Below are 23,932 nucleotides of genomic sequence, written 5' to 3' on the forward strand. Positions count from 1 at the left end.
AAATTAGTCATTTTGCACGTATCTTTAAAACAAAAAATAATGCATGCAACTTTTGTAGAAAAAGGTACCTTTAGATCATCCATGCTAGGGAAGGGTTGTTGAAGCCAATCATCGAATGATGAGGATAAATTTGGTTGAACCTCAACATTTTCTTGAGCTTAAGGTACTTCATTTTGGCTTCCTTGGCCATTAGCTGCTTCAGCACCAGCGTCTTGCCCGGTGGCTGCTTCACGATCAACTCCTGGACCAATAACCTCATCATACAGAGTGTTGCACAGAGTCCAAAACTAGGAACAAAAAGAAACAAAAAATCACGAGGGAGAAATAAAAATTGGTTGCCATGCATGAGATGGAACCAAAACCTATGATGCATCAAAAACAGCAGCTATAAAACACACATATGCACACGCTAAAAAAACTGAAAACATGTGCAACATAAAAAAACTAGCTAGCAACAAAAAATCTGAAACTGACAGTTGCTACATGATGCATCCATATTGTTCATTTGCTGCATCCATAATGTTAATTTGCTACATGCTGCATCCTAATTGCTGCATCCATAATGTTAATTTGCTACATGCTGCATCCTAATTGTTGCATCCATAACGTTAATTTGCTACATGCTGCATCCTAATTGTTGCATCCATAATGTTCATTTGCTACAACCATCATATTAATTTGCTACATGCTGCATTCTAATTGTTGCATCCATATTGTTCATTTGTTGCATCCATAATGTTAGTTTGCTACATGATGCATCCTAATTGTTGCATCCATAATATTAATTTGCTACATGCTGCATCCTAATTGTTGCATCCATAATGTTCATTTGCTACAACCATCGTATTAATTTGCTACATGCTGCATCCATATTGCTCATTTGCTACAACCAACATATTAATTTGCTACATGCTGCATCCTAATTTCTGCATCCATATTGTGCATCCATAGGCTGAATTATTATGACATGCTCATTAACAAAAAAAGGTATGACATGAAGGAACATAAATGGGATCAAGAAAAAAACTTGTGTGTGCTTTCCATAGAAAGGCTAGACAAGAGTAAGCTTGTTCTTGTCAACTTTATCCACCCAATTGAAATCCTTTTGACACACATAACGTATCCTTGGCACAGAATAATCTATGACGTGCTCATTTGGGAGGCCGGGCGGGCTATCGAGATGATCCATGTATATAATCTGCATAACAACTGACAACAAAAAAGCATGAATGCAAAGCTATATAGATGTATGTGCATCAATGAAAAGCAAAGGATGTGTTTCATCATGAAAACGTTGCATACCGCTAACATGGGCAAACATGAGTCGATCTGAAATTCTTTTGGATTTTCAATTGTTGCTTGGCCCCGCTTCTTCTCTTGAAAGACTGCAACCTCCTCCATAGCTCGTGCCAATAAGTGCTCATCCCAGGCAAGGTTGTGCACCAAATCCATGTTTTCAAGGGAAGGAAGATACTCAAGGTTGACCATGTTGCCGGTGCGTGGGCAAACAACTATTGCCAACACAACGAGGGCCCATGTTCTCTTTATCATAGCCTCATCCGTATCGCCGCAATCTCTGAGCAACTTGAAAACATGGGCAATTGGCGCTATATTCCCCTCCTTGTAAATACTGCGAAGGTCATGTTCATCGCTCTTCTTGAGAAGCTTCATAGGACTATCACCGGATGGCACATTGAAAATCCTTTTCACCATGTTTTTGTTGAACTTGATTGATTTATTCTTGTATTTGAACTCTAGAAGTGCATGGTTTGTGTGCATCACCACAAACTCGATAAGTGCATGCGGTACCTTGAAGGGCTTGATATCCAACAAATTTCCAAAGAGGCCATTCCGAATGATACCCTGTTTCGCCGGTGATAACTGTTGCGCAAGATCACCTAGCCGTTTCGAATTAAACCTCATCTTGAACCCACAAATTTTTTCTTTCTTCTTAACCTTCTTACTCCCCTCATTCTCAGCAGAAGTGCCTGCAACAACTGAAAAAAAGAGAAAAAAAGAACTCAATCATGACCTACGATGTGTCATAACAGTAGCTAGAAAACACCCCAATATGCACGCGCTAAAAAAACTAAAAGACATGTGTGATACATCTCCATCATATCTACTTTTCCAAACACTTTTGCCCTTGTTTTGGACTCTAATTTGCATGATTTGAATGGAACTAACCCGGACTAACGCTGTTTTCAGCAGAATTGCCATGGTGTTGTTTTTGCGCAGAAATAATAGTTCTCGGAATGACCTGGAAATTTATGGGGATTTTTTGTGGAATATACAAAAAATACTAGCGCAAGAATCAACGGAGGAAGTGGAGCGTGGAGCCCACAAGCCCACCAGGCGCGGGCCCCCCTGGTCGTGCCTGGCAGGCTTGTGGGGCCCATGTTGCTCCACTGCCTCCAATCTCAGCTCTATTTAGTCCCTTTCGTTCGGAAAAAAATCAAGGAGAAGAGTTCATCGCCTTTTACGATATGGAGGCGCCGCCACCTCCTGTTCTTCCTTTGGAGGGCAGATCTAGAGTCCGTTCTGGGTTCCGAAGAGGGAAGATCGTCGCCATCGTCATCACCAACCTTCCTTCATGGCCAATTCCATGATGCTCTTCACCGTTCGTGAGTAATCTCATCGTAGGCTTGCTGGACGGTGATGGGTTGGATGAGATCTATCATGTAATCGAGTTAGTTTTGACGGGGATTGATCCCTAGTATCCACTATGTTCTGAGATTGATGTTGCTACTACTTTGACATGCTTAATGCTTGTCACTAGGGCCTGAGCGCCATGATTTCAGATCTGAACCTATTATGTTGTCGCCAATATATGCGTGTTCTTGATCCTATCTTGCAAGTTGTAGTCACCTACTATGTGTTATGACCCGGCAACCCGGGAGTGACAATAGCCGGAACCACTCCCGGAGATGACCATAGTATGAGGAGTTCATGTATTCACCAAGTGTTAATGCGTTGGTTCGGTTCTTTATTAGAAGGAGAACCTTAATATCCCGTAGTTTCCATTAGGACCCCGCTGCCACGGGAGGGATGGACAATAGATGTCATGCAAGTTCTTTTCCCTAAGCACGTATGACTACATGCCGAATACATGCCTACATTACATTGACGAACTAGAGCTAGTTACATATCTCTCCGTGTTATAACTGTTGCATGATGAATAGCATCCGGCATAATCATCCATCACAGATCCATTGCCTACGAGTCTTTTACTACTGGTCCTTGCTACGTTACTTTGTCGCTACTACTGTCACTGCTGCTACTGTTACTCTGTTGCTACTGTTGTTACTTTGCTGCTAGTGCTGTCACTTTGATGCTACTGGTTACTGTTGCTACTGCTGCTATCATACTACCTTGACACTGATACTTTGTTGCAGATACTAAGTCTTTCAGGTGTGGTTGAATTGACAACTCAACTGCTAATACTTGAGAATATTCTTTGGCTTCCCCTTGTGTCGAATCAATAAATTTGGGTTGAATACTCTACCCTCGAAAACTGTTGCGATCCCCTATACTTGTGGGTTATCAAGACTATTTTCTGGCGTCGTTGTCGGGGAAGCCAAAGTCAAGAATAGTCTCCCGTCAACGTGCTATTTTCTGGCACCGTTGCCGGGGAAGCACAGCTGTATTCTCCGAGTCACTTGGGATTTACGTGTGCTGGTCACTATGAGGAATCTGAAAGATCCAAGAACTAAAGTCTTGCCCTCAACTACGAGGACAGGTAAGGAACTACCATCTAGCTCTGCACTTGATTCACCTTCAGTTATGAGTAAGTTTCCGACACCACCTCCTGCTAGAAATCTTGATATGTCGCATGTGCTTGATGATGTTACTTCTGCTGCCCATGATGCTTATGATGATGCTATGCTTGATACTGCTTTGCCACTAGGTGCATTCCTTGATGCACAAATTACTAGAGTTGCTGCTAGACGTGATGATACTTCTGAAACTGCTGATACTATTGGAGTAGAACCTGCTATTTTGCCTGTTAGAACTAGCTCTCCTAGATATGAATTTCCTCATATGTGTGAGTGTTATGTTATGGAGGGAGAGATAGCTGAGGACTTTCTTGCTTGTAAGGATAGCTATGATGTTGAGAAATTACTGCACAAGTGGAAAGAAAAATCTCTGAACGCTAGGATGAAATACGACCCGAAGTTTGCTACTTCGTCTATCTTTGTGACCGATAAGGATTATGAATTCTCTGTCGACCCTGAGTTAATCACTCTGGTCGAATCTGATCCTTTTCACGGTTATGAGTCTGAAACGGTTGTAGCCCATCTTACCAAACTGCACGATATAGCCACCCTATTCACGAGTGAGGAAAAGATCCGCCACTATTATATCTTCAAGATGTTTCCTTTCTCACTAAAGGATGATGCTAAGACTTGGTTCATTTCTCTTGCTCCTAGTTGTGTGCGTAGCCCCCAGGATATGATCGACTACTTCTCTGAAAAATATTTCCCTGCCCATAAGAAGCAAGCTGCCTTGCAGGAAATATACAACTTTGCGCAAGTTGAACAAGAGAGTCTCCCACAAGCTTGGGGGAGGCTCGTCCAGCTACTGAATGCTTTGCGTGATCACCCTCTTGAGAAGAATGAAATACTTGATATCTTCTATAGTGGTCTTACTTATGCTTCTAAAGACCACCTAGATAGTTGTGTCGGTTGTGTTTTTAGGGAACAAACCGTAGAACAAACTAAGATCCTATTGAATAATATCTTGTGCAATCAGAATGCTTGGACTATTCCCGAACCACCTCCTAAGCCAACTCCTAAGAAAAGAGGTATTATATTCCTCAGTCCTGAAGATATGCAAGAAGCTAAGAAATCTATGAAAGAGAAAGGCATTAAATGTGAAGATGTCAAAAATCTACCACCTATCGAAGATATCCATGGTCTTGATAACCCAATACAGGTAGTAGAAGTAAATTCTCTTCGTAGATTCAATGAGAGTGATATTCCTTTTGATAAACCTGCTAGCCTATGCCTGGATTAATTTGATAACTTTGTTGCCAAACAACAGAGTTTCAATGATTATGTTAGCAGACAATTGGAACAGAATGCTCGTATGCTTAGTCATTTAAGTGCTTGTGTGGACAGAAACGTCAATGATCTTAAGCTCCTGAGTAAACATGCTTCTATGGTCACTACTCAGGTAGAACAAGTACTTAAGGCTCAAAATGACTTTCTCAATGAGTCGAATGACAATTCTGTTAGAGTCGTCACTAGAGGCGACAGAATGACCCAGGAACCTTTGTATCCTAAGGGTCATCCGAAGAGAATTGAACAAGATTCTCAAGGAGTTAGCACTGATGCACCTAGTCATCCTAGAAAGAAGAAGAAAGATGATAGGAACTTGCACGCTAGCAACCCTGTTGCTGCTACACCCGAGAGTCCAAACGATGTCTTTGTCTCTCATGTTGAAACACAATCTGGTGATGAACATGAGCCTAGTGATAATATCAATAGTGATGTTCATGTTGATGCTCAACCTAGCAATGATAAGGATGTGGAGATTGAACCTGTTGATCTTGATAACCCACAGCCTAAGAATAAGAGATACGATAAGAATGACTTCATTGCTAGGAAGCATGCTAAAGAAAGGGAACCATGGGTTCAGAAACCCGTGCCCTTTCCTCCCAAACCATCCAAGAAAAAGGATGATGAGGATTTTGAGCGATTTGTTGAAATGATTAGACCTGTCTTTCTGCAAATGCGTTTGACAGATATGCTCAAAATGTCTCTGTATGCTAAGTACATGAAGGATATTGTGACTAATAACAGGAGGATACCTGAGGTTGAGATTTCCACCATGCTCGCTAATTACACCTTCAAGGGTGGAACTCCTAAGAAACTAGGTGATCCCGGAGTGCCCACTATAACTTGCTCCATTAAAGGCAACTATGTTAGAACTGCTTTATGCGATCTTGGAGCCGGTGTTAGTGTTATGCCTCTCTCTCTTTATCGTAGACTTGAACTGGATAAGTTGACACCACTGAAATCTCTCTGCAAATGGCCGACAAATCAACTGCTTTCCCTATTGGCATTTGCGAGGATGTGCCTGTTGTGGTTGCGAACGTTACTATCTTAACAGACTTTGTTATTCTGGATATTCCCGAGGACGATGCCATGACAGTCATCCTTGGAAGACCCTTTTTAAACACTGCAGGGGCTGTTATTGATTGCAACAAAGGCAATGTCACTTTCTATGTCAATGGTAATGAGCATACGATGCACCTTCCGAAGAAACAATATCAAGTACATTGCATCAATGCTATCGAAAAAACTTCATCGATTCTTATTGGGAGCTTTGAATGCCCCATACCTCCTGTCAATATGAAGTATGATTTGATTGTCGGGGATATGCACATCCCCATTGAGGTGACCTAGTGACTATTTCAAAATTCTTCGTTCTCTTTTGCGATTCGAAAAAGTTTGTCAAGGAGACTTGATCAACCTCATTGACGGATTTCTTTCGATGACCATGAGACAGATGAATCGAGGAGTCACAAACCTCTGTTCCAAGCGTTCATCTTCGGTTGCTTAGAAGAAAAATGATAGATTTAGTTTAGTTTTCCTTGTTTTCTGTTTTGCGTCCCGTAGAAAAGTACCCCGCAAATAAAAGTTCTTCGAATGCCGTGAAAATCAAGTATGATTTTTTCTGGATTTTTTGAAAAACACTGAGACGGAGAGCTAGTCACGGGGCTGCACCAGTGGGCCACAAGCCCTGGAGGCGCGGGCACCCCCCTGGCCGCGCCTACCAGGCTTGTGGGGCCCACGTGCGCCCCCTCCACTTATTCTAGCTCCCATCTGCTTCTCCTACCTCCAGAAAAAATTGTTTCGCAGCTCAAACCCGTGTTCTTGCTCTTCTTGCTGGGATTTCCGATCTCCTTGTGCAAAGCACCATTCACCAAACTATTTTGGGGAAATTGCTCCTTGGTATGTGACTCCTCCATTGGTCCAATTAGTTTTTGCTCTAGTGCCTTGTTCGTCGCGTATTTTTGCTGCCTTGGTGACCCTGTTCTTGAGCTTTGCATGCTAATTTTAGCTGGTCCCAAGTAGTTTTGATGTGTGATATGGCTTCTAGGCACTTGTGGGAGTAGTTGCTACGAGTTTCGTTGGGCCTTGTTCACTTTTCCTTAGAATCACTAAAAAATTCAGAAATTTTCAGAGAAAGAAAAGGAAAGGATGAGGAGGTTCTTAAGAGGCTCTTCAAGCCGTGACCCCAAGGATGATGGAAGTGAGAAGAAGAAACCCAAGTATCCGATCCCTCGAGTTGCAGAAGTTCGAGCGTGCGAGTGGACAAGCGATGTGTTCTTACGCGCCGCCGGACTTTATGAGGACTTTTACTACTTGGTGGAGAACGCAGGCCTTACTGCCTTCGTTGAAGATAAGTGTCCGCAATACCTCCTCCTCACTAATATTTTCGTGCAAAGCTTTAACTTCTATCCAAGGAAGAATCCTCCTATGGTTGAGTTCAAATTATATGATATCCCCCAACACATGTCACTCGAGGATTTTTGCAATGTTTGCAAATTGCCTTTTGTTGGGGATATTCATGAACCTCGTCCACGGGACTTGGAGGCTTTCATAGATACTATTGTTGTAGGAGAGGAGAGAGGAGTGTCTTGCGCTAGAGCTGCTAGCATACATTTTCCCGTGCTTCGGTACTTCTCATTATTCGTGGGAAAATGTTTGATTGGCCGTGGGAAAGCTGGGTCCCTTAGCTCCCCAAATCTTGCGGTCTTGCGTGAAGCCCTTTATAATGATAAAACTTATAGTTTGGACGCTATAGTAGCTCAACGGTTGAACACGAACCGTTCTAAAGGCGTTGTCTATGGAGGTATATATGCTACTCGTCTTGCTAGACATTTTGAGATACCTATTAGACTGGACGAGGAAGAAGAGATTCTTCTTCCCGAGAGATATCTAGATTATGATAGCATGGTTCGCCATGACTTTCTTGATAGAGATATAAATAGAAGGATGATTTATAACCTGCTATATAGTCAGGGTACTCGTGAGACTATTACTTTGCATGCTCCTTCTTTGTTCAATCTTCATACAGGCAGGTACATTATTATGCCCTCGGACATCTACGCATATTGGGGCATAGCCCAACCACAGGTGTCCGTGCCCGAGCCACCAGTCGAGTACCAGACGCCAGTTTATCGGTGGGAGCCACAGGAGCTCACACAACAGTGGCACCCTCAGTACACTCCGGAGTACCCCGGAGCTGGTTATTTCCCTCCTTGGGAGTAGACCAACTTAGGCCAAAAGACTAAGCTTGGGGGAGTACGTGTTTCTCACCGACTTTGTATTCATGCTTACACTTTCACTTTGTTAGTCGGTGTTCACACTTTGCCACTTTATCATCCATGCTAGTTTATTTATTTCTCTCGTTTTCTTCTCGTGTGTTTGTCTAGTTTGAGAAAACCCAAAAAGATTTCCTTTTTCTTCTTTTGCTTGTTGGGAGCTTTCCCGTGCAAATAGTTTTCTTCTTCTTTGGGTCAAGGTAGAAGACCATGGTTACAATGTTTAGTGGCTTTCGCATGCATATCTGTTTATCTGTCAAAGAGCCATATTACTTTGTCTTCTCCTTTGTGTTTGCTTGCAGATTCTAGCTTAGTCCAATGCACGAGCACGCTTATTATTGTTCACATCATTCGATCGTGCAAGTGAAAGGCGATAATGACGATATATGATGAAGTGACTGAGCCTGGAAAAGATGGTATGAACTCGATCTATTTTTTTTTGTAAATATGACTAGCTCATTGTTCCAGATTCAGCTTTGTTGTGAGAGAAACATGTTTGCAATGACAACTTAGAGATCATAGTTTCTGATGCCATGCTTAATTAGCTAGGAGCTTATAATGGTTTGTCTTGGATGCTAACATGAATTTTGAGATGACTATGATGTAGTATGATAGGATGGTATCCTCCTTTGAATGATTCAAGTGGCTTGACTTGGTGCATGTTTACGCATGTAGTTGAAACAAAATCAACATAGCCTCTATGATATTCATGTTCATGGTGATTTGTGTCCTACTCATGCTTGCACTCAATGTTGGTTAATCTCAATGCATTTCGATGACTGTTGTCGCTCTCTAGTTGGTTGCTTCCCAGTCTTTTGCTAGCCTTCACTTGTACTAAGCGGGAATACTGCTTGTGCATCCACTTTCATAAACCCAAAGTTGTTCCATATGAGTCCACCATACCTACCTATATGTGGTATCTACCTGCCGTTCCAAGTAAATTTGCATGTGCCACTCTCTAAATCTTCAAGAAGTAATCTGTTTTGCATGCCCGAACCGCTCATGTGGTGACAGGGGGCTATCAATATCTTCCATGCTAGGCGTGTTATCCTCGATATGTGTTTATTCACTATCATTCACGAGAAAGGGGCCGGTAATTGGAATGCCCAGTTCCATGCTCAAATCGAAAAGATAATTGCAAACAAAACTCCCCCTGGATTGTTGTTGGTATGGACGACACCTGAGTATTCGGCTAGTCATGGAGTGTGATTGATTGGTGGTGGGGGAGTCAAAACTTTACTTTTCTGGTTGGGAACCGCCTATAGCATGTGTAGCGTGGAAGATGGTGAAAACTCTTAGTCATTGCGTTGACAATGAAAGCATGCCACCCAAAATTATTATCTCTATTTTAAAAGCTTGAGCTCTGGCACCTCTAAAAATCAATGCTTCCCTCTACGAAGGGCTTGTCTATTTATGTTTCTTTGAGTCATCCTCTTCTTATAAAAGCACCAATTAGAGAGCACCTCTGTCATTTTTATGCTTTGCTTTTGACTGATATTGAGTATGACTGTGACTGGATCTTCTTTGCCATAAATTACAATGTTTAGTCAGCCCTTGGTCTTTGAAGGTGCTCTGCATTTATGTTTTGCGGTCTCAGAAAGAGCTAGCGAGATACCATCTGTTCGTACTGCTTCATGATTGTTTTGATTGAAGTGTTGACGTTTGAAATTTACTATTATTGCTTGCTAGTTGATTATGCCATTGATATGAGTTTACCATGAGACCTAGATGTCATTTGCTTATGTGGTTTGCTTGTGATCTTGTTGAAATTCTGGATATGAGTTAGACATAGTTGCAACAACAAGATCAAACAGAGTTCGTAAAAGCTTCTCTTTTGTCTCTTTCAGTTTGTCAACTGAATTGCTTGAGGGCAAGCAAGGTTTTAAGCTTGGGGGAGTTGATACGTCTCCATCGTATCTACTTTTCCAAACTCTTTAGCCCTTGTTTTGGACTCTAATATGCATGATTTGAATGGAACTAACTCGGACTAACGCTCTTTTCAGCAGAATTGCATGGTGTTGTTTTTGCACAGAAATAAAAGTTCTCGGAATGATCTGGAAATTTACGGGGATTTTTTTGGAATATATAAAAAATACTGGCGCAAGAATGAACGGAGGAAGTGGAGCGTGGAGCCCACAAGCCCACCACGCGCAGGCCCCCGTGACCGCGCCTGGCAGGCTTGTGGGGCCCACGTTGCTCCACCGCCTCCAATCTCAGCTCTATTTAGTCCCTTTCGTCCGAAAAAAAATCAAGGAGAAGAGTTCATCGCGTTTTACGATACGGAGGTGCCGCCACCTCCTGTTCTTCCTCTGGAGGGCAGATCTGGAGTCCGTTATGGGCTTCGGAGAGGGGAGATCGTCGCCATCGTCATCACCAACCTTCCTTCATCGCCAATTCCATGATGCTCTTCACCGTTCGTGAGCAATCTCATTGTAGGCTTGCTGGACAGTGATGGGTTGGATGAGATCTATCATGTAATTGAGTTAGTTTTGATGAGGATTGATCCCTAGTATCCACTATGTTCTCAGATTGATGTTGCTACTACTTTGCCATGCTTAATACTTGTCACTAGGACCCGAGTGCCATGATTTCAGGTCTGAACCTATTATGTTGTCGTCAATATATGTGTGTTCTTGATCCTATCTTGCAAGTTGTAGTCACCTACTATGTGTTATGACCCGGCAACCCGGGAGTGGCAATAGCCGGAACCACTCCCGGAGATGACCATAGTATGAGGAGTTCATGTATTCACCAAGTGTTAATGCGTTGGTTCGGTTCTTTATTAAAAGGAGAACCTTAATATCCCGTAGTTTCCATTAGGACCCCGCTGCCACGGGAGGGATGGACAATAGATGTCATGCAAGTTCTTTTTCCTAAGCACGTATGACTACATGCCGAATACATGCCTACATTACATTGACGAACTGGAGCTAGTTACATATCTCTCCGTGTTATAATTGTTGCATGATGAATAGCATCCGGCATAATCATCCATCACCGATCCATTGCCTACGAGTCTTTTACTACTGGTCCTTGCTAAGTTACTTTGTCGCTACTACTGTCACTGATGTTACTGTTACTCTGTTGCTACTGCTGTTACTTTGCTGCTATTGCTGTCACTTTGATGCTACTGGTTACTGTTGCTACTACTGCTATCATACTAACTTGCCACTGATACTTTGCTGCAGATACTAAGTCTTTCAGGTGTGGTTGAATTGACAACTCAACTGCTAATACTTAAGAATATTCTTTGGCTTCCCCTTGTGTCGAATCAATAAATTTGGGTTGAATACTCTACCCTCGAAAACTGTTGCGATCCCCTATACTTGTGGGTTATCAATGTGCGACATACAAACAGTAGGTAGGAACAAAAAAACAATCATGAATTAAAAATCGCAATGTAACATACAAAAGCAAATAGTAATTTGTTGATCCTAGGATGCTAATAAGTCGTGGAACCAACATCAATGTGAATGTTGCGTTTGTTGTTTGCAAAAAACATGAGATACTAAAGCCTGGAGCAACACTATGAACCAACAGCAACATGAACCAACAACAAAATAACAGCAACGGCAAATATGAACTAGTAGGCCTGAATGCCTCAAGGGAATCTACCCATCCCACCCGCGCGGCTTTGCTGATTCCTCCAGCAAAAAAACTGTTCGTCTGCATAATTACCGATCGACTAAAACCATGAAAATCGCTTCTTAACGACGACATTTCTCCCGTTGTATGATGGGTGTCTGCAACCAGCTGTTTTTCCTTCAAGGATCGGGTCACATTTTCTTGTAATTCTAGAGTCTATGCAGACTACTAACTACTAGACAATGCGTATAAAATGTCTGTATTGCAGACTAAATCTGACATGGACAGAGCTTATAGACAGGAGCCGTCTAGACAGTTGCACATGCCCTTAGCAGGCTGGAAGAAAGGTGTGTCCGTGGGGGGAGAAGGTCGCGCCCACCACCGCGTCCCCCTCAGAGACCCCGCCGCTCCTCTGCAGCCCCATCGACGACACGCCGCGAAACCCTAGGGGAGAGGGGGGAAATTAGGGAGAAGAATAGGGGTTACCTTCTGGAGGAGCCATAGGTCGTTGGAGAACGTCCCCCCCCCCCCCCCCGCCGCCGGCCCTGTCGTCGGATCCGCCGGCCTTGTCACCGGAGCCGCCGCCGGCCCTGTCGCCCTCGAGTCGCCCGAGCCGCAGTCGTCCCTGTCGTCTGAAATGGAGCCGACTGGATGAGATGCAAATGAACGGTTGAAGCAAGGATTCGATGGGCAGGTGAAAAGGAAAAGCAGTCCACATGGCGTTGCGGGCGTGTTTGAATCGCACTAGATCGAACGGACCAAGCGAGTCCTGAATGTTAGACTTGTTATAAATTTAACTAATGATTATCGGGCATCACATCTGCCATAAAACAAATTTTATGATATCTGACAAAATGCCTCATATAATCATATACCATAAAAATGTTTTGCAGTATACCTAAAACGATTTTGGATACAAGATTTTACATTAGAGATGCTCTAATCCAGAAATTTTCGTGGGGAAAAAGAATAATCCAGAAAAACGCTATCCTGCCGCTCGCGCCTGCGGCCTTCACGACCAACTCATGATGGCGGCGGCGGCGGCGGCGGCGGCGAGGCGCGCCGCCACTGGCCTCTTCCCGCTGCTTCTCTCCTCGCAGTCCCGAGCCCTCCCGCGCCACGGAGTCTCCCTAGCCCTGCCCGCTCTCGTTCGCCCCCGCCGCCTCCCTTCCCACCCCGCCAAGCTCTTCTTCTGCTCCGCCACCGCCTCCTCGAATGGCGCGGCCCCGGAGAAGGCCCGGGACATGCATCTTTACAACACGAGGTCGAGGAGGAGGGAGCCGTTCCGGCCGCGCGCGCCCGGCGGGGAGGTCGGCATGTACGTCTGCGGCGTCACGCCCTACGACGACAGCCACATCGGCCACGCCCGCGCATACGTCGCCTTCGATGTCCTCTTCAGGTTCGTCCGCCCACCAGTGATTAAAGCTCGGCGCTGATGATTCCATGGCATTTCTGGTCCACTTGGCTGTGTCCTGTGTTTGTGCCAGTGTGTTCGTGTGGGTCAAATGGTGGAAATCAGAAAGGATTTTGCAACTGTAAACGCAATGCTAATACCTAATAAATGAATTTCGCAGGGCATTTTATCTGTGTGCATCTCTAGATGCAGAGGCCAGAAGCAATTCTTCCATTTGATAGTCAAAACTTAATAGTACCCATTTTTTTGATATAACCAGCTCAGTTTAGGAAGTTCTAACATTAAGACCATAATAAACTCTGCTATAATGGTTCAGTTATTCGACTAAACTTGAATATGCTAGTAAAATTTGGCTATGGGCTTACACGTCCTCTGATAGTCTGGCATTCTAAAACACTATGCATGTAATGTCACCAGTGAACATTTGGTCCTCTCTTGTTTTCGCCAAGTACTTTTTTCCAGGCAGAGAATCGGAAGCACTGCATCTGTTTATCTTTCGTCTCCTGACATGTAACTATGGCCATCTTAGGTACTTGCGTTATTTGGACTATGAAGTACGCTATGTTCGGAACTTTACTGACATCGATGACAAGGTGATTTCCGGGTTAAATTGTTTAGATATAACTACAAGTGATGTTTGGTTCTTAGTTTTAAAACTAATTTTAACAAAAAATGCTACTATTGTATTTATAGCTTCTCTTGCATCATCTCCATTTAAAAGTTGTCAAATCATACCATTATTGTCCAGTAAAATGTTTATGACCTGAACTGAAATAGAGAAGGCAGAGATCTTCTTTGGATGCTCATGTAATATGAACTGTTCACTTCAGACTAATCCCTGAATTTAGTTTGCTAAGTTCATATCCACTGCATTCAGTTCGCTGCTAATTGTAGTAAGCTAGTTTACCTGGAAAACTAGAAAGAAAATTTAAACACCAATTGTATCTGCACAGGAAACCTGAGTTGCACTTCTGGAATTCTGTAGATAATTGCAAGAGCTAACCAATTGGGGGAAGATCCTTTTAGCTTAAGCAAAAGATACTCTGATGATTTCCTGTCGGACATGGCTCATCTTCAATGTCTACCACCATCTGTTGAGCCCCGTGTTTCAGATCACATTGATCAGATTGTAACCATGATAAAACAGGTAAGTTGTACTTGTAACATGGCTCATAGGTGTCTTACTGTCTTGCGTGCAGTACTTTATTTATATGAACTTTGCTTCGGTACACCCCCTACTATATATATATGCAGTTGGTTGTTGTTATTTTCTGTTGTTTTTATACTGCTTTCTGCAATAGCCTCGTTAAGTGGATGTGCTCCTATATTTGGTTGAACTATCTTTGTTTTGACATATTCTTATCCATCCGGACCATTCGGTTGTTATCATTATAACTTGCTGCTTTCATGGTGTTGGTCAATGCATCTGGGGTTCATTTTTAAGCAGGTTATCTAATAAAAACAGAATTCTTGTACAAAGGACATCCATTTTCAAAGTAGGTTGTTACCATGGCAACCTAGGAATTTGCCTTTCCATTCAGTATACTTACATCCTCTTCATTTATGTAAAAAACGACAATCCGAGATTGCACTAAATTCTTTGCACATGTATAATGTATATGGCAATGTTGGATGTGATATAATCCTGTATATGCAGCTGCGGACGTGAAGAACAATACTTTGTGTTATTGATGTTTAGTACTCCCTCTGTAAACAAATACTGTTACAGAGGGAGTATCTCTTACTGTTGATCTGAGTTCTAGTACGCTTGCAGTTCTCATATTTATAGAGTATAAAGTTGCCGTAATAGAGTTTGTATCTTTTGGTTTGACTTCCTTTCTTATGCTATTTTTCTTGGAACAGATCATCGATAATGGTTGTGCATATGTAGTAAGTGGGGATGTCTATTTCTCTGTTGACAATTTTCCTGAATATGGGAAGTTATCGGGTCGAAAACTAGATGACAATAGAGCTGGTGAAAGGGTTGCAGTTGACGAGAGAAAGAAAAACCCAGCTGATTTTGCTCTATGGAAGGTAATAGATGTCCCATTTCCCATTTCCAGTATGTATATTGTTCTGTGTCTGCTCTGTGAAGAGATGATTTAGATATTTAGTTCAGCACCAAGTTAGTTGATTATGTGTGAACTGTAGGCTGCAAAAGATGGGGAGCCATGGTGGGATAGCCCTTGGGGCCCAGGCAGACCAGGATGGCACATCGAGTGCAGTGCCATGAGTGCACAATACTTGGGCAATTCTTTTGACATTCATGGTGGCGGGGAGGACCTAATATTTCCACATCATGAGAATGAAATCGCTCAAAGCCGTGCAGCATGTTGTGACAGCAGCATAAATTACTGGGTGCACAATGGTTTTGTCAATGTAAATGGCCAGAAAATGTCTAAATCGCTTGGTAACTTTATCACTATACGCAAGGTAATTCATTGCATGAATAATTTATTTCTTTATTTTCTGAATAACTGTACCCTGCTTTCTCAAAGATTTCCAACCTTTTCAGGTCATAGAGCTGTACCACCCGCTTGCGTTGAGGATGTTTTTACTTGGTACCCACTACAGGTCCCCAATCAACTACACAGTAGAGCAGCTTAATGTTGCATCAGATAGATTGTACTACACTTATCAGGTATACTATCTTTATATGTTCATGGCTTCATGCTATTGCTATCTTTTGCTACTATGTTCACATGAACACATGCTTAATAACAATTTGTATATGCTATTAGCCTATACTATAGCATATTGTTTCAAAACCGAAGTGGTGGGTCTTTGTGGACGTTGGGTTTAGTGGCTACAAGAATGTTCGAATAACACCAAGCAATTTAAACAACATTGAACCTATTTATATGAATTTACTTGTAAATCGAAGGTGTCTGTTGGATATAAGGATCACTTTCTTGGATGCAAGAGCCCACTAATCTTCGAGGCCTTCATATTTTGGCTTTTTCTAGAACAAGCATGTGTTCATATTCCAAAAGTGACCACTTAGAAAAATAATGCCAGTGAACCTTGATATAGCATGCACAAAAGGGCACCGTTATTCTTATGCTAGCGTACTTGCGGCAAATTTAGTGATTCCCCATATTAGTTTGATACACCATGCTTTTTGTCTCACACTCTTGAAAAGAACTGGTAGCATGATTCCATATGTAGTAAGTGGCTGTAATATATTGTCGGCACATGACACCTTGCGGATAAAACGAACTGGTTCAGAACACTGTCGGCACACGACACCTTGCGGAATTTTTCCATAAGCTGATCTATTTATTGTAATATATTTCGACCTACCTGATTTTATCCTGGCTGTTTAGAAGTGCCGACGGATCAGCCCAAAATTTAGAGTTATTTTTCGAGAAAACACAAAAGACACTTGCGTTTCATTATATTGAAAAGAGAGGGTTTGTTACAATCCTCCTAGGAGGCAGATTGCAGTGCAATTACTGGGATATTAGTGCACATCCGAGGTCTGCGGCAATAGAACACGGAGGCCCAGAGCTCCGGCTTTGGCCCAAAGAACAACCTCATCCTTAATCTTGGCGATCACAGTAGTGATGGAAGGGCGCGCACCCTCGAAGATGCAGTCGCTTCAATGCTTCCAAATCATCCATGGGACGAGCAGGGCAGTGGACACAAGGCCCTTATGCATGGGCTTGGGGGTGCTCTGCCTTGCATAGCGCCACCAATCGTGGAGAGCGGTGTCGTTGTCTGGCGGCAGGCAAGGGAGGTGCAAACAAGATATGATTGCGTACCACACCTGTCGGGCGAAGGGGCACGCGAGGGGCAGGTGTTGTATAGTCTCCGGCGCCTGGTCACGGAGTGGGCATCGTTGTGGGTGCGGCAGGTTGCGGCGCTCAAGGCGGTCCGCAGTCCATCAGCGGTCAAGTTTGGCAAGCCAGTGGAAGAAGCGCACCCGTGGTGGCGCCCACCACTTCCAGGTTAGCCTGCAGGCTTGACAATGGGCGGAGCCATGGAAGGTGGCCAGGTAAGCGGATTTGGCCGTGTACACGCCGTTCGTGGTCCACTTCCAATGCACGATGTCCGGCTCGTCGCTGAGGGTGGTTTGGGTAATCATGTGCCAAAGACATAGGTATTCGCCTATCTCAGGGAGGCCAATGGTGCCTTGAATGTCGGACGCCCACTGGTGCCCATGTAGGCCTTCAGCAACCGTTCTAGATTTGCGGCGCCGTTTGGGAATGCAAGCGTATAGGAGAGGCATAATCTCAGAAACGGCGCGGCCGTTGATCCATCGGTCCTCCCAGAACAAGGCGCGATGCCCATTGTCGATTGTCGTGGTAGTGGACGCGAAGAAGAATGTGCGCTCTTCACGCGAGAACCGTAAGTCCAGGCCGCTCCAAGCCCTCTCATCATCGACGCGGTTGAGCCAAAGCCAACGCGTGCATAGGGCTAGTCCAGTGCGCTCGAGGTCATGTACGCCAAGGCCACCAAGTGGGATCGAGCGACAGACGCGCCGCCAGTTGACGTGGCAGTTGCCCCCATTGGCCTTAGCACGACCAGCCCATAAGAAGCCACGCTCAATCTTCTCCAGGAGCTTTAAGGTCTTTTTGGGCGGTGCGAGCACAAGGAGCTGATGGATGGGGATTGCGGTCAGGACGGCCTTGACAAAAGCCAAGCGGCCAGCCTTGTTCATGAGCCATGCCTTCCAGGAGGGTAATTTCCTGGCGACCTTGTCGACGACAGGCTGAAGCTGGGCGGCAGTAGGACGGTGAAGCGTGAGCGAGATACCCAGGTAGGTGATAGGAAAGTCAACAATGAGGCACCCGAGGTGTTGGACGACATGGGCCGCCTCCTCAGAGGCACAACGGATCAGGGTTGCAGCACTCTTCTGGAAGTTCACGTGCAGGCCAGAGGCTCGCCCAAAGAGGCGCATGATCTCCTTCACCGCCGTGATATCTCCAGGCAAGGGGTGGCATAGTAGGATCACATCATCGGCGTAAAGGGAAATCACCGAAATTTCGCGGCAAGGGTGGAGCTGCTGCAGCACTCGTAGCTCGATTGCGCGGCAGAAAAGCCGGCCAAGCGTGTCGACACCCAAGACGAAAAGATGCGGGGATACGAGATCTCCTTGGCGCAGACCACATCGGTGCCAGATCGTGGGCCCAGGGGTGCCGTTCAAGAGGACCCTGGTGCTTGCCGAAGACAAGAGGAGGGCGTCCAATCTAGGAAGCGGTTGTCAAAGCCGTGACGCCCCAAAACTTCGAAGAGGAATGGCCACGAGACAGAGTCAAAGGCACGCGCCAAGTCAAGCTTGAGCAGCACGTGAGGGGCACCAAGTTGGTGCAAAAGCCACGTGAATTGGCGTACCAGGGCAAAGTTATCGTGGAGGCTTCGGCCGGGGATGAAGGCGTTCTGGACGTTGCTGACAAGTTTGTTGAGCTTGGGTGCAAGGCGGAGTGACAACACCTTTGCGAGGATCTTGGCGACGAGGTGGATAAGACTTATGGGCATGTAGTCGCCGAGGGAGCCCGCGTCGGCGTGTTTGGGGAGAAGCGTGATCAGCGCCTGGTTGAGGCAGCTGAAGTCGCGTCCACGCAGCGCGTACACTTGCTCAAAGACGCAAAGGAGGTCTGGCTTGATGATGGGCCAACAAGACCGGAGGAACTTCGCGGTGAAGCCATCGGAGCCTGGCACCTTGCGTGACGACAAGCGTTTGATTGCTTGCCAAACCTCCTCCTCTCCGAAAGGCGCGTCGAGGTCGTCCAGGTTCGAGGGCTGGATGAGCTGCGATAGGTTGATGGTGCAGTCTCGGGTAACGTCCGTTCCAAGCAGGTTATCGAAGTGCGCAAAGGTCACTGCAACCATGTCCCCAGGGTCAGAGAGCGGAACGCCGTCTACAGTGAGGCAATGAGTCATGTTCTTCTGCTTGCGATATGTGCACTGTCGGTGGTAGAACAACGTGTTCGCATCGCCATCCTTAAGGGACGTGATGCGCGCGCGTTGTCGGGCGATTGTACGCTCGAGGGAAGCAAGGCCCAAGTAGGAGAGCTTGACTTGGCGACGAAGCCAGTCTTCATGCGGCGAGAGCATCCTGTGTTCCTGCGTGGCGTCAAAGCGGAGGAGCAGCTCACGGGAGATGGCGAGCTGGTCGCGCACGTTGCCAACCGAGCGCGCGCTCCAGCTGGTGAGCTTGCGCGCGGTAGCCTGCATGCGTCGCATGAAGCGCCGAAACGGGTTTGTCTCCTCCACTGAGTTCCACGCGCACGCGACAACTTCCTGGTAGCCAGCAAGGCGTGTCATGTACTCCTCGAAGTGGAAATGACGGTGAGCATTGGCATCGGCGAGTAGTCGAGCATGAGAGGGGAGTGATCGGAGACAACCGAGGCCAAGCAATGCAGGTGGCATTCACCATGTAGCTCCTCCCAATCCGTGGAGCACATCACCCGATCAAGGTGGACCAGGATGGGCGGGTTTTGCTCGTTCGACCAAGTATAACGCCGACCATTGAGGTAGACCTCTTTGAGTGCTAGGTCCTTAAGCACACGGCGAAATCTGCCCATCATGCGTCTGTTTAGGTTGCCGTGGTTTTTACCCTCGTCGCGGTAAATGAGGTTGAAGTCTCCACAGATCAGCCATTGTCCAGTGCAAGCGGTGCAGACGTCACGGATTTCCTGTAGGAACGCGATCTTGTCATTGTCAGCTTGTGGCCCGTAGACAATGGTCAGCCACCAGGGCACGCTCACACCGGCGAGAGTCGCAGCCAGGGCAGAGAGAGTGTTGGTGGTGAACATCGGGTCCGTGATCGTCATGTCCTGGCTCTTCCACGCCAACAGTATCCCGCCACGGGTGCCGCTCGCAGGGAGGTAGACATACTCGTCAAATTCCGAGCCCAGCTTCTCGAGGACAGTCGACGAGTAAATAAACTCCATTTTAGTTTCTTGAAAGCAAGCGATCGAGGCGCCCGAGGTTACAACGAGCGAGTGGATGGCAGTGCGTCTGACGCGGGCGTTGAGGCCGCGAATGTTCCAGTTAATGATTCTAAGGCCGTGATCCATTAGGCACAGGTCGACGGGCAAGCGCGCAGTGGGACATCTACGTCTCGATCGGGCTGCCAGTGATCACTGTGGTGATCGGTGCCGTGGATGGATCGGAGGGTAGTTCCCGGCCGATCAGTGCAGCAATGGCCACCAAGACAGCATGCGATAGGGGCGCGGCAAAAAACCCGTCATAGTCCTTCATGGCTTCGGGAGTGATCGTCTGGTCGATGCCGATGATGCCAAGGGTGCGTAGCAGCTGCACCTGCGCTCGGCGTTCAGCCGTTGGGGGGGGGGGGGCAGCCTTGGTTTTCACAGCGGTGGCCGAGCGTCCGTGACATGGAGAGAAGTTCAAGGGCAGCCGGTGCCGCTTGCGCCCCCGGTTCAGCACGGCAGAGCAGGTCTGGCTTGTGGCCGCGGCGAGGAACTCACCCAAGGTCCAGGAGCTAGCAGTGGTGGCTCGCTGCCGTTGACGACGCATGGTGACTGGCGGAGAAGCAAATCGCGCAGAGTTCTGTAGCGGCGAGACGTAAGGCGATGGACTGGGTGCTGGGGATGAATGGCTTGGGGAAGCTGGCCCTTCAGCATCATGGTCCGGTGGAGTGGGTCGCAGAAGAATGTGCCTGGGCTCATGGGCCGCGCAGGGGATTAGGCTTGAAGCAGGGTCGTCGTTGGCGTCCATGGTGGGCGAGGGCGCGACATCTTGAATTTTCAACGCGCGATCCCGCGTCTCCGGGGTGGGGCTAGGGTGCATGTCTCCCGGGTCCATAGCATCAACGGCCACAGGAGATGACGGGGTCAAAGCACCGCTTTGTCCCGATAGCGGATCAGCCTCGGGGGCGATGGGTGGCTCCTCCAGTGGTGAATCGGGGACCTCGGTAGCGCAGGACAGGCCGTCCTGATCCCCAGACGCCTGAGGATTGGCTGCTGGCGGCTCAGCGCTGTCAAGGTTGTCCCCCTGCGCGCACGGCGACACGCGAGACTGGGTCTTAGCAGGCCCGGCAGCAAGAGGGGTGTGGGCAGGCGCCAATGAGCGAGATCCAGCTGACGGTTCGGCAGGTACCATCGCGAGGGAGGGAGACTCGGTCGGCCTAGGATCCGCCGCGGCCGCAGCCTTTGCCAGCACGGCCTGAATCCTTGCGTGCCTTTTCTTTCCCCCTCGCTTTCCTCTTTTGGCTCTGCGACGAGGGAGGTGGGCCCCAGCCAGAGCGGGCCAGGCATCCATGCATCTGCCCGAGGAACGTACGAGCGGTGACGCCAGCTCGACAACGGAGGCGCGGGGCAGTTATTATTTCAGCCATGGTCTTGTTTCTTCCACAAGGTGTTACTCGACAGTGTAGGTTTGAAATTCATGTGAGTAGAGCAGTAGTGTCTGTGTATCTCTGTTGCTGAAGCTAGTCAGATTACAGCCAGCAACAGGTAGCCTCTGTATCCATGCCCGAGACTATGAAATTGCTCCTTTTCACTGACTAGTCAGAACTTTTGACTTGTGTTGGCGCTGAGTTAGGTTTCACCATTCTTGTTATTACATCAGAGGATGTTCTAAATGACATTACTTGTAATTCATGGCCTTACGCTGGATTATATTTCCTATATACAGACATTACGGGACTCTGAAGAAAGCACCCAGCAGGACCAAAGCAGTAGCGGAGATTCACTACCTTTTACTACCACACACTGCATTGAGAAACTTCATGAGGATTTCGAGACCTCAATGTCCGATGACCTTCACACTTCGGTGGCGCTGGCTGCTGTTTCCGAGCCGTTGAAAGTCATGAATGATTTGCTGCATACTCGTAAGGTAAAGTCGGTGATAATAAACTTGTGGAGGTACATTTAGGATTCACTACTCTACTCACTGCAGGTGGTGTGTGCTGAATGGAGTTGCACTGCTCTTACACAAGGGCAGAAGTACTAATCGCCTTGACCACTTTTGTTTCCTCTGGCGTTGTGTTTGGTCAGGGAAAGAAGCAGGAGAAACGGCTGGAATCGCTGGCGGCCTTGGAAGAGAAAGTGAGAATGGTGCTTTCTGTCCTAGGGCTGATGCCTTCGAGCTACCATGAGGTGAGCGCCGTGTTGTCTGTAAACTGAAAACAGCGGATTGGTGGCCACCGTCGTGATGCTTTGGTTCTGGTGAAGAAGATAAATGTTTTTCCACGCTGTGCATTCTAGTGTTGATGCTCCACTGACGACGAAGACGACGACCTTGTGCTGTTGTTTCTCAGGCTCTGCAGCAGCTGAGGGGGAAGGCGCTGCGGAGGGCGTGCGTCACCGAGGAGCAGGTGCTGCAGAAGATTGAGGAGCGGACCGCCGCGAGGAAGGCGAAGCAGTTCGGTCGGTCGGACGAGATCCGGGACGAGCTGGCAGCCCTCGGCATCGCCCTCATGGACGGCCCCGACGGCACCGCCTGGAGGCCCTCCGTGCCGTCCTCGGAGCAGCCGGTGGCTGGCAAGAGCAGTACATGAACCTCCGGTGCGGCACGCTTGGGTCTTTGGACGGTTTTGAGACACCGCCAATTTATGTTAGGGAATCGTTTCCCATCCGCGCGCCGGCCGAACCGACGCCCCGGTCGCCCCCTCGTGCGCGTAGACCCATGCAACATTTTTCCCATCCGCCTGCTTCGCTGGTCAGTGGATGCAACATTTTTGTCTAAATATGTTGCAACAAGCGTCATATTTGCTGCAAATGTTTTTTATTATTTTTTATCCCAGTAAAAAAACTGCGTATACGTTTGGTTGCAACTCCAGTTCATCGGATTTTTTGTTACAATCGATCTTTTTACTTTTGTTACAACCGACATCATGTTTTGCTGCCGTTCACTAAAAAAGTTGCGTACACGTCACGTAAATATTTGCTACAACCGACGTTTGACTTTTGCTATCACGCTTCATCAACTTCGTTTTTTTGCTACGATCACTTAGATATTTTTTCTGCTACAAATTTTGTTTTTTGTTGCAACCGTTGAAAAAAATGTTGCATCGCATCAAAATTTTGTTGAATAGGTAGAAAAATGTTGCATGCGAATCCAACGGTACGGACGGTGCGGGATTGATGGATCCTGCGGCTCTCGCGCGGTCGGCCGGAAGTTTGGGCTGGCGCGCTGGCGCAGACCAGTCCCCTTTATGTTACTATCGAGGATCTCTTTGAAGCTCCTACCGAGGGAATATGAGCGAGTCCATGATTTGCAGAGCTGCAGTAGTGGTGAATGAAATGTGGAGAGACACAGAGAGTTTTGATGGATGCATGCAATGCAATGTGGCAACAAAAAAATCTATACCTAATAATAATAAAGCGGCTATTACTTTCGTCAGAAAACCCACCACGGTATTTTTATAAAAAAAAGCCTCTGTAATTTTTGTTATTTAACCCATGCTCCATCATCTATCTGCAACGTAAAAGGAAAAAACGATTCGCTGCAAAAATTATACCGTACGCATCGCCTCCTCCCGTCGATCGTGGGGCACCCTGGCATGTGGCCAGGCCGCCGCCACACCACTCGTCGCCGCGGCCGACCTCAACCGCCACCGCTGCCGATCTCAACCCACCCGCCTCCGCGGTCGTACCTCTCCCCGCTCACTGCCCCCGTTGCGGCAC

General features: G+C 46.7%; 1 protein-coding gene across 1 annotated transcript; it reads left to right on the forward strand.

Annotated features, from left to right (window-relative positions):
* The first annotated feature begins 13,868 nt into the window (after positions 1-13,868).
* On the forward strand, positions 13,869-23,079 carry LOC123451939 (cysteine--tRNA ligase CPS1 homolog, chloroplastic/mitochondrial). The gene is made up of 8 exons (XM_045128504.1): positions 13,869-13,927; positions 14,288-14,481; positions 15,198-15,368; positions 15,486-15,767; positions 15,850-15,975; positions 21,939-22,139; positions 22,301-22,402; positions 22,564-23,079. Exons 2-8 carry the CDS (start codon positions 14,398-14,400, stop codon positions 22,801-22,803), a joined length of 1,206 nt encoding a protein of 401 aa, XP_044984439.1. The 5' UTR covers positions 13,869-13,927; positions 14,288-14,397; the 3' UTR covers positions 22,804-23,079.
* The last annotated feature ends 853 nt before the right edge of the window (positions 23,080-23,932 follow it).

The sequence above is a fragment of the Hordeum vulgare genome, chromosome 5H, assembly GCF_904849725.1.
Source record: "Hordeum vulgare subsp. vulgare chromosome 5H, MorexV3_pseudomolecules_assembly, whole genome shotgun sequence".
NCBI lineage: Eukaryota > Viridiplantae > Streptophyta > Magnoliopsida > Poales > Poaceae > Hordeum > Hordeum vulgare.